This window comes from Vollenhovia emeryi, unplaced genomic scaffold (assembly GCF_000949405.1).
Source record: "Vollenhovia emeryi isolate VEMERY1.0 unplaced genomic scaffold, V.emery_V1.0 DF939132.1, whole genome shotgun sequence".
NCBI lineage: Eukaryota > Metazoa > Arthropoda > Insecta > Hymenoptera > Formicidae > Vollenhovia > Vollenhovia emeryi.
The window spans coordinates 2,100,951-2,112,927 of NW_011967234.1; the positions used below are offsets into that span (position 1 = coordinate 2,100,951).

An 11,977-nucleotide genomic window follows, 5' to 3' on the forward strand; every position below is an offset into this window, starting at 1 on the left:
TGCTTTCAACGAGATGAGAAACGCTAATCTCGGATCATTAGTTTATGAGTAATCGTTGATTAATTCCGAAAATAAAATTGATTTTGTCCCGAGATCGAGATTGTGAATTAATCTTTCGACTAGAATCGGCGGGGATGGTGGAGGGCCTCTGCAAGGTTAGTTAGTTTTCATCGGGTAACATTTCAAGTCGAATCTAAACGAGAGACATTATTTTATTTTTAAAATAATGCAAAGTTTTTGTCGATAATCCCCTCCTCGGGTACTACCTTGTCGTGGTGGAGGGGCTTAAGTACCCCGAAGAGTTACTCTCTAAAAATCAACCAGTGCATTATCACTGAATCAGTGAATATTCACTGTTTTCAGTAATAATCCATCGATTGATTTTAGAGAGTACATACTCTAAAGACGGGACAACCAAAGGTACCCATTGCACCCATTTGGGCCCGATTTTTCAGTTTCTAATAAACTGTTGACCATAGTTTAATCGATTCTCTGTCTCTTCTTAGATAATAATATAGAAAAGCATAGAGAGTCGAGTAATTTCCATATTAACAGTTAATCAGAAAGTGATAAACCAGGCCTAACACTCTCTGAAAGTTAATCGGTGGATTATTACTGAAAATAACGAATCGATTCACTGTTTTCAGTGATAATCCACCGATTGACTTTTAGAGCACATTTATTAATTGATTCTGTTCATTTCACGAACTTTCGAGGACTGACGAATAATTTCGCTATTATTTCGCCAGTTTAAACGAATCGCAACCGCGCGCGGCGATTCGTCGTGTCGCGTCGCGTTCGGGAGTGCCGTTTGTGTAACTGGACTAAAGACTTTCAAAGTGTAAAATCGCGCGAACGATCTTTGTGTTTTCGCGAGTGTGCAAGAAGACAACCTGAGTGGAGGAGGAGGCCTGGGGAAGGCATCAGGCACCGGCGGAGCAACTTTAGGGTAAATATTTTTTCTTTTGTATAAAATTAATCTTTCTCTCGTTTATTTTCAATAATTTAAAAATTATTTTCTTTAATATTCATTTTTTTGAATACCCTGTTTTAATATGAACTTTATAATTGTATGTTACAGGATCATCGTAGTTAAACTCCGCTGCTGCGCATCGGGTCGGTGAGTGAGAAACTTTTTTATTACGGCAACGAATATACACACTGTAAAAAAATTACATGTAAAATTACAAGTATTACAGTGAGTAATGTTCAGACCATCTAGTAAAGGTGTATATTTACATACGTCAGTAAATTTACTCCTTGCAAGTAAAATTATTACCTTATATAATAAGTAAACTGCTTGCTTTTGATTATGTAAATTTGACATTTTTATGTAATTTTTCATCATGTATAAACGAGTATTTACACAACAAAGAGTAAATAAATTTTTTTGTAAAAGTATATACATTTATATATTTCCGTTATTAATAGAGTAATCGCTACACTTATTAAGTATGTAATTTTACATACTTTTTTTACAGTGCATTTCGTAGATCGTAGAATTGTAGATCGTAGTTTATCTTGTATATTCGTTGCCATGTATATTCGATGCCTTGTATATTCGTTAACATGGATAGGTTTCAAATGCTAACGGCAAATAAATTTTTTATTTAACATATTGAAACTCCGGAGAGGAGAATAAACCATTTTCAATGTGGAAAGTTAGCTGTGCCGTTGCAGAACCAGAGTTAATCCCTGGTTTTCTTTGTCCCGGATCCCCGAAAGCAACTGTTTCGGCACGAGGGTGCGACGTCGATTCGCGAAATTAACAAAAAAAGAAGAGAAGATTTTATGTATATATTCTTCTCCATAAATATTCTCCCATTAACACTAATAATGGAAGAATAATTTTTACTTCAATAAAAATAAAAATGTACGAGATTTAATGATTTGAAAAACGATCGTCGTTAACTCCCTGCCGAAATGACCGCTATCGGAGGTAATCCGGAAGATCTGGGATTCATTCTTTCCTACAGCGGGGCCTCTAAAGTTCAACGAGTTCAACTTAAAATTTTTTTCACATTCGTTTAATTTCATAGAGCTCTACAAATGAGGGTATGTCGAGCTCATTTTCCATGTTGAGAATCGTTGAATTACATCACAGAACTTAAACGAAATAAGTATGGCGAATATTAATGATGTATTCGCCGAGTTAATCTTTTGTAGCCTATCCATTTTTATTAACGAATTGATGTATTGTAGATAGTAAAATAATATGACGTGAGATTCTAATATGTTTTGTCCAGAACACTGAAATTTTAACTTATTTTTTAATATTATTTGCGGTTATTAATTAATTATAATATGCAATTATTATATCGGTTGGAATCGTGAAAGAAGTTTCGTTTTTCTGGATCTCACATCATTTATTATTTGTATGTGTGATATGTACATGTACGTGATATACGTACTTTCAAGATGCGTCTTGCATGAATACATGCATAGTCACACGCATCTTTGTATTTTCGCGGTCGGTTTTCGCGATCGGTTTTTCAGGAAAATTTTTTAATTAAATATTTAATTTTATCCATATTATAAATTTTAATTTATCGAGGAATATGATTAAAATCACTCTAACGCGAAGTAAATTTTATTCTATATCTACGTGAATTTCGAATTCAAAGATAAAGTTACGAAGAGATGGTCAATATTTTTGAACAAATAACGGAAGTAAAAATAAATTTAACTCGTATATACAGTAAAGTTTTTTGAATTAATATTCTTCTTTAATTAACCTCTCGTGGTCGTGCATTTTGCGATACGATCGACACTCGTATATTCGAACCGTACGAAATATTTGTCGGTGACGATAACCGACTATGGAAGGAGTTTTCTTCCTTCCTGATCTCTGGTCAAAATGACCAGATTGTATGGCCGGGAGCAACGAAAGGTAGGTCCAATCTGGCCCAACGAAGGACTAAATATATATATATATAATACGACGAGGTAAGTGGTCAATATTGGCCACTCTGATGGAGTACCTAAGTAAGGTGCTGTACGAAGTATACTTTGATTTCTTTTGATGTGTTACAATTCGGGTGGGTTATGCTTCTATACACATACATTCTCTCAAATGTGCGAGAGTGAAACCCCTATTAAATCTCGCGGTCGCGATAAACTCCAAGTCAAATCCCTAGAACATCGCGTCGCGGTTAATTAAAGATTTGTAGGTTTATTATGTTGAAACACGGGTAGGTAGAAATTGAATAAGTAGGTCTATAGATCGGAATACGGGTAGGTAGGGATTCGGATAGTCAGGGATAGGGGGACATAATTTGAGAGTTTCATATATAACGTCGAGAGAAATATGTAGGTATTTAAAATGTCATTATTTCTTTTATTATATTATAAATGTATTGTAAAGTAAGTTATAATAAAAATGTAAGAAATCAAACTGTAAAGAAAAGAGGACCGTCGATTAAACGCGGCGGGGGTGGTGGAGGGCCTCTATATAGGTCAATTTGTTTCTGTCGAATAAAATTTTAATTCAATTTGATTCACGTAGTCTTTTAATCGATAGTTTCGTTTGCAATTGATCGATAAATTTGCCTTTACAGTTTGATTTTTCGTTTACACATTAATAAAAAATGTTGTACAGTTATAAGCACAGCCACATATGTAGGTAACACGTTGTGTGTACTGTGTAACATTTTCTATTAATGTTTTACATTGTAAGAGTTAGGTACGTATTATTGTAAACACATGTAACATGTTCATATGTAATTTTATGTCATAATGAAAAATTGTACATATTTTTATTGTATATCATGTTTTTAGTTTCAGTAACTTTATCTCTCTTTCTATATTTATATAATAAGTTGTGAAGAAAATTAATTAAGTCATAAAAATGTAAAAACTTAATTTTATCGCAAACAAAAGAGGACCGCCGATAAGAATTCGGCGGGGGCGGCGGAGGGCCTCTTTAGATTAACTTTTCTATTGTATGAAATTTTAAGTTGGCCTAAAATAATCTTTTATGCGATAGATTTTCGTTTGTGCATTTACAGTACGATTTTTTGTTACACATTTATAAAGAATGTTACATATTACTCTCTAAAAGTCAATCAGTGAATTATCATTGAAAACGGTTATAACTATTTAATTATTCAGTGGTATACTTGTAACTGTGAATCAGTAGGTATTCATTGTTTTCTGTAATAATCCACTAATTGACTTTTAGAGAGAAGACATAGCTACATGTTTTATATTGAAATATATCATAAAATAAATTGTGATGAATATATAATAATGATAAAAATGTTAGAAGAAAATGATTATTGATAAGAAAAGAGGACCACCGATCGAAATTGGCAGGGGTGGTGGAGGGCCTCATATTTTTGCAATGCACTTTCAATGTAAACACAGTACCGTGTAATTATTGATACGTAACATCGGCGTTACATTAGCATTTATTCTATATTCAATATTACAATTTTATGGGGCAATTTTGCTAATACAATCAATCCAATATTAAATAATCATCTAGGTACAATATTAGTAGTATATTTGCATTTATTTTATGATCAATATTGGTGTTATATTGGGAAAATATTGGCCAATTCACATGTTTAACCAATGTTAGCCAATGTACAGCCAATGAATTATGCTTCTAGGGAGGCGCTTATACGCAAAGGCAATTAAGGCCTGTGCGATTAAGTGAAGGTTTAAAAAATATATAAAGTAACTATTAATGTAACTATTAAATTAGTTACTAGTTATTGAAAAAACGTAACTGAGTTAAGTTAGAGTTGCCAAAAAGAAGTAACTGTAACTGTAACTTACAAGTAACGAGTTACTTCCCAACCCTAATTTATAGTTATTTTGTGTAAAACCGTAAAATCTTCAGAATATAATCAGCTGATGCATAAGTATCATATATAATACAATTGTAATACCGTGAATCATCGATGGTCTACGCAGCCTGATCGGAAAGTTACGTAAAAATGGCATTCAACGTATTAATGACATAAAAATTACTTATCATGTTTGTTACGTTACTAGACAACTACAAGATAGAATTAAGAAATATTCTATGGATATCTAATAAGATTTTAGCTTCGTAACTTTCTTTAATAGAAAAGATTTGCAGTATTTTAAAGATGTAATATTGCTCATATAATCCAGAGAGAAATGTTAAATTCCAGTGATATTTACCAATCAAGCAAATAATAAGGCAACTGAACAGCATTTGTACCAGCAAAACGAAACTTGTTACATCATCCAGAAGTTTCGCATACTCTATTAGATTACGATGTCTGGACGTCAATTTTGAAAATTCGTCAGTTATACTCTTGTCTTTTATATAATAGTTCGTAAACTCGATTTTTAGGAGTTCTATTTGCCCGCAAACATGAAGGGTGATTGCAAGAAAAAGTGAATCACCGCCTTTATAAATAGATTTCAAAGTTGAAACAATTTATATTAATATCATATTACTATATTATTAACATTATTATTGTAGTATTATTAGTAATAGTAACAAGCAGTACTGTCAGTTCGGATCTATTGCAAAACTAATTTAAAGAAACAAAACGTTATCAAACTGCAACAGTAATCTATTGCACTAAAAAGAACATTTGTTAATGTGTGTGTGTGTGTATGTGTTGGGTGTCCCGAAATTCATGAATTAAAATATCATAGCAAGAAAGTTGTCGAAAACATAGATTAAAAAGATATTTCCTATTGTTTGTAAGGCACTTGTCATTCTTTGAGATCAAAATGGTCAATTGAACCTCCGTTCCGAACGAAAAATAGCAAATACATTTCAATTTATTTTTTCGACAATTTTCTTGCTGTGTTATTTTGATTCGTGATTTTTTAGACACTCTGTATATATGTATAAATTTATATACATATATTTAATAGTTAATACCAATAAATATGAACGTTTCGTTTATGTTTACTAGAATCAATATTAAATTCAGTTTGTACATGCTAACATTTAATAAAACTGCTGAAAATAATTGTCAAAATTAGGAAACTTATTAATGAAATTTATTAAAAGTAACACGTTCAAAGTAAATTAATATTTTATGCACATCTCGTCGGAATTAATCGATTAGTTTATTACCACAATCGCTAGTGCTATTAAGCACCAATAGAATATACTGCACCATAGAGATCAGCAAGAATAAATTAGTAGAGATATGTAAGTCCCCTAAGGTCCATGGTAAAGGCACAGGTAATTTCGATGCTTGAGTTTCGATAGATGCATTAGCTTGCACGTCCTTATCGCCTGCTATCATAGGCGTCAGCACGAAAATTGATGAAGCCAAATAAGCGAGAGATATGATACTGTAACATATCAATCTTCCCATATAAGCATGTCGCCGCATGATCGTGCGCTTCTCCTCGGTGTCGATTGCGAGATAATCGTTTACGGCAGAAGAGAAATTGCGAGTCAGATTGTCGGCGTATAAGCGGAAGGACGATAGCTTTAGCACAGAGAGAACGTTGCAGAACATAATCATAAGAGCATCAAGTTTTATATATGCCTCGCTGTTACCGAAAATTATTTCGAGGAACAATACGATCATCATCGCGCTCTACACAGACAGGAAAGATAGACTGTTTATTATGTAGTATTCAAGCTTTATATCTTCTATCTCTTCTATTTATGAAGTATCTATGCTTGTTTCTCATTTTCAATGTGTCCACGCTGCACTAAGCACTCACTTTCTTTAACTTCATATATCAAAAATATAAACGGAAGAATAATTTTATTCCGATATATAAAACGGAAATAGAGAAAACGTACCAAACTGGAGATACACGCGATACAACGAACTGTAGAAAATGTATCATATTTTTGCAAGGGCCAAACGCCTAATGGCAGAGTTAAGATCTTGTAGGGGGTAAAAGCGTACGCCACATCCTCATTCCATGACATTATCGCAGTTCAGTAAAACTGCACGTTGCAACAGTTACTCGTGAATATCGACCTTTGTCCACAGTACGAGTTAACCATAGGCGACGTTCGCATTCGCGTTCATATTTTATAGAAATTGCGCAATTTTAACATTTACTAAAGTACCTTGTTATTTTCCAAAATATAGTTATTTTAAAAACCGAAGGAAATAAGTTTTTTTATACGGAAATGGAGTGGAGCAGAGGTCGCGTTGAGAGAGAGAGCGTGTGTCATTTTTCCTCCAGTGTATCATCTGTATCATTGATCGTGCTTCCAATATTTTTTCGATATCGTCTTTTTATCAAAAACATATACAATTTGAAATTTTGTGCATCAGAGTTCTTAGACGACACGAATAATGTTGTCATTGTCAACAAATTAAGTATATTCCATATTTTGTGCTATATTCTTGATTAGTACGAATAGGGACGTATTGTAATTATAATTTGCCATTTTATTAAAATTGTACTCTATACATATAATACTACTAGTATATGTAACATAATACTCCACAATATCTTTGTCCATTTATACGAGTCGATCGTTGACGATGTTTCGCTTTCACGTCCATGTTTCATTCAACTTGCGCAATTTAACAGTTACTATATAAATTTAGCACTTGCTAGTGTACTTTGATATTTTTCATAACACAGTAATTTTAAAAACTGAGAGAAACAGTTTTTTATATGAAAGTAGAATATAGCGAAGACCAAATGGGGAAGTGGGTGTTTTATTTCCTTTTGATGCGTCATCTGAAGTTTATCATTTGTCATTTATCGTGTTGGAAAACCTTTTACTTTGATACCTTTTTCAAAAGGTACGTAATTAACGTAAAATTTAGTATATTAGACAGTTTTTTAAATTTATAAGATGAGTGAAATTTATAAGATGTTGTTAGTGCCATCATAATTATTCAAATACGTTATACATACCTATGTCAATTGTTTCTAATCCGTCGGGCTACATTGGCAAAATCTGCTGGTAAGACACAAGTTTAATGTAAACGCAATTAATGGCAATCTGGCCCAATATTCTACTCGAATCTGTAAGCAAGCTGATAACACACTTCCAATATTTTGCTTATTAGACAGTCATCAAATTATATGCAACGATCGCATTCTCATGGTTATGAGTTACAGAGTGTGGTTACAGAAAGTGATGTGTTACAATGATGCACAATATTTATCGATGTAATAAAACTGATATTTCATATACTTTGATTATTCAACTCAAGACATACAAGCCAGCGGCAGTGCCCCGTTAAAAACAATGTTTGTACGTACAAAATAATTGAACATTGCTTACGGTGTATTAATTTTCTTTTCTGCATAATGCTTTTCCGTAATTATTCACGTCCAACGTTTAATCCTCATCTACCATTACTCGTAAGACGGAAAAATACGAAAGGGAACTTTTTATTAAGGCCATGTAAGTCTTAATGTTTACAACAAAAATTCCCCCAGCTAGAAACTGAACAGGTTGTTGCGACCGCATAATGGCAAACAAAATGTTTGTCATTAAATTCATCGGCAAGTAGTGCCAATTGCAACTGTAGATCGAATGAGCAATTTCTTCCGTTTGACACTTGAGATAATCACCCACGAAACAATAGAAGAAACATTGGAACAGCATAGTGATAAACACTGTTATACATTTAGTTATCATTACTATGTCATTCGTTTTGAATGCTAATATAAGTACAAAACCTGAAACCACACGTTGATGTTACATACATCAACTCTTTCTGTCATTAATGACACAAAAATTATTTATTATTTTTGTTACGTTCTTAGAAAGCCACAGAATAGAATTAAGAAATATTCTATGAACATGTGATACAATTTTAGCTTTATAATAATTTTCATAATAACTTTAATTAAAAAAAATTACAATATCCTAAAAGTATAATATTGCTCACATCATTCAGAGAGAAATGCTGAATCAAAGAGATATTTACCGATCAGGCAAATTAAGAGATAACAGCACAGCATTGACACCAGCCAAAGAAAACTTGTTACATCTCCCAGAAGTTTCGCATGCTTTATTAGATAATAATGTCTGCAGGCTAGTTTTGAAAATTCTGCACTTGTATTCTTGTCTTTCATGCCATAGTTAGCGAACTCAATTTTTAGAAGCTCTATTTGTCCGCAAACATGGAGAACGATTGCGAGGTAAAGTGAATCACCGCCTTTATAAATAGATATAAATATTCAAATTAAACAGTTTTTATATTAAAACATTATATCATAAATTACTATTATAATATTATGATAATAGCATAATTAATAATGCAGCATTGTCAGTTAGGAACTGTTGCAAAACTAATGTAATACAAAATGTTATTGCATTTCAACAATAACCTATAACATTAAAAAGAATATCTGTTAAAAGTGTATTTGTATATTTAATAACTTTTTATTTACGTAAATAATAAACTAAGATTGTCACACCAACATTTATAAAATTATTGAAAATGTATAATACATGTAAAAATTAGAAAACTAATTAATAAATTTTATTAAAAGTAACAGATTTAAATTAATATTTTATATGCATTTCTCGTGAAATTAACAATTAGCTTATTACCACAGTCGCAAATGCAATTAAGCACGAATAGAAAATACTGCCCCATACAGATCAATAAGAATACATTTGTAGACATATGAAAGTCCCCTAATGTCCATGTTAAAGGCAGAGGTAATTTCGATGCTTGATTTTCGATAGACGCATTAAGTTGAATGTCTTCAACGCTTGCTAACAGAGGCGTCAGTATGGACATTGATGAAGCCACATAACCGAAAGATACGATAATGAAACAAATCATTTTTCCCATGTAAGCATGTCGCCGCATGATCATGCGCTCCTCCTCGGTGTCGATTGCGAAATAATCGTTCACAGCAGAAGAGAAATTACGAGTCAGATTGTCGGCATATAAGCGGAAGAATAATAGCTTTAGTACAGAGATAATGTTGCAAAATAGAAACACAAGAGCATCGAGTTTTACATATACTTCGTCGCTACTGAAAACGATTTCAAGGAACAACATGATCATCGATGCACTCTGCACAAACAGGAAAGGTGGACCATTTATTATGAAGTTTTTATTTTTTATTTTTACTGTATATATTCACGCTGCACTAAGCATCTCACTTGTGTTCTTGAGCTTAATATGTCGAAAATACAAACGAAAGAATAATTTTATTGCGATATGTAATATGTAAGTTGAGAACGTACCAAACAGATGCCGCACACTATCCAACGGACTAAAGCAAATGTATTATATTCTTGCAAAGGCCAAATACCTAGTGGCAGAGTTAAGACTTTGTAGGGGGTAAAAGCGTACGCCACATCCTCATTCCATGACATTATCGCAGTTCAGTAAAACTACGAGTTGCAACAGTTACTCGAGAATATCGACCTTTGTCCACAGTACGAGTTAACCAACGGCGACGCTCACTCTCGCGTTCATATTTTATAGAAATTGCGCAATTTTAACATTTACTAAAGTACCTTGTTATTTTCCAAAATATAGTTATTTTAAAAACCGAAGGAAATAAGTTTTTTTTATACGGAAATGAAGTGGAGCAAAGGTCGAATTGAGAAAGGGAGAGTGTATCATTTTTCTTTCAGTGTGTTCCATCCTTGATCGTGCTGCAATATTTTTTATTTCGATATTATCTTCTCATCATAACCAGTCCCTTAGAGTTCTTACAAGTAGACAACACGTATAACGTTGTCCTTGTCAACAAATTGTTAAGTATATTCCATATTTGTACAATATTTTGGATTGAGCACGAATAGAGAGATTGTAATTATAATTAGCCAGTTCGAGCCCAGCTACCACAGTGCTCACACGTATATATATATATTTTATACCTCGACTCTGTCTTATTCGACGACGATGACTGACTCAGTATCACTCGAAAAGGACCCAAAAGAATAGGGTCGAAACGTTGTGTAATAAACTAATTAAATAACTAGCCAGTTGGGTTGACTATAAGTTTTCCGTCTCAATTTTTATTAAAAATGTACTGTATAATATAATATATACAGTACTGTATAATATAATATACATATAATATTAGTAGCATATCTAACAATGTTATAAATTAAAATCGTACAAAAATGTATTCGATTGATAAGTACGTGATTTATAATTTTTCGTATTTTCTTATTAAGGCATAGATTTGGTAAACTGCCGATAGCACATTTATCTATTATCTATACATATTAGTATATTACTGGTAAAGGGTTATGCATACCTTCGAAACAAAGCTAATTTTTTCGTCAAGCTGTATTCATTCTTCTCAAACGATTATGCCATGTCTCTTGAAATCAGTATGTTAAAACATTAACAGACTTTTGGATTTATAACATCAAAATTAAGAAATTTCATTTTTATAATTATACGATTCGACAAATTTTATGGACTTTAATCAAATGTATTATTTCTAAAATAACTCCCGTAAAAGTATCGAAAATATATATTTTAGCAAATTCTGGAGTTTTCTATGAGGTTTTCTCAAAAGCTTGAAATATTACGCCATTTTTACTGCCGGATTCGTTTTCAGTGTACAAAAATTCTTCAAAAATGATATATTTCATTAAAGTTTATGAAAAATTTTTTTTTTGTAAAACAGTGCTATCAATTAGTCGTAAATGTGCAGTATGAAAAATGTTCTTTTATCCCTTAGTAATTCACTTTTTTATAAATAATACAACGCATTCTTTTATTAAATCTATACAGTTATCCATATTGCTAAATTTATAAAAAACAGATTTTTTTTGCAAAGCGTCTGCTACAAATTTCCTCAACAGAGGAACTTTTCAGAAATATAATAGAATGTGCTAGCAGACTATGATAACAGGATTGACTCCTGAAACCGAGCAGTATTTACAGTAATTTAAATAATAAATTCTATTTATAGAGTTATGAAATGACAAAGTCAGCTTTACTTCTGGAAGCAATCTGTTGTCGGACTGTAATGACGAAATTTATTAGAATATGTGTTTAATGTAGCATTGTGTGACTACTATAATAATTTGAGTCGTTGGCAAATTGATAGCGTA

At 32.2% G+C, this 11,977-nt stretch overlaps 2 protein-coding genes across 4 annotated transcripts in view; both read right to left on the reverse strand.

The window, feature by feature from the left end:
- The window catches only part of LOC105568039 (odorant receptor 49b-like), a 9,267-nt gene extending 2,344 nt beyond the window's left edge, over positions 1 to 6,923 (reverse strand). Inside the window, exons 1-3 of one of the 3 annotated variants that reach the window (XM_012023400.1) lie at positions 6,758 to 6,923; positions 6,071 to 6,545; positions 5,155 to 5,334 (exon numbers count right to left, since the gene is read on the reverse strand). In XM_012023400.1, coding sequence (XP_011878790.1) covers positions 5,155 to 5,334; positions 6,071 to 6,545; positions 6,758 to 6,889 — 787 coding nt within the window. In that variant the 5' untranslated portion in view covers positions 6,890 to 6,923. Of the gene's footprint in view, positions 1 to 5,154; positions 5,386 to 6,070; positions 6,546 to 6,757 lie in introns of all 3 variants that reach the window. The other 2 variants (XM_012023398.1, XM_012023401.1) reach the window with 2 other exon arrangements.
- Positions 6,924 to 8,205: 1,282 nt separating this feature from the next.
- On the reverse strand, positions 8,206 to 10,273 carry LOC105568080 (odorant receptor 13a-like). Its single transcript, XM_012023465.1, has 4 exons — positions 10,142 to 10,273; positions 9,494 to 9,968; positions 8,865 to 9,095; positions 8,206 to 8,613 (listed from the first exon to the last, which is right to left on the reverse strand). Exons 1-4 carry the CDS (start codon positions 10,271 to 10,273, stop codon positions 8,270 to 8,272), a joined length of 1,182 nt encoding a protein of 393 aa, XP_011878855.1. The 3' UTR covers positions 8,206 to 8,269.
- Between the last annotated feature and the right edge of the window lie 1,704 nt (positions 10,274 to 11,977).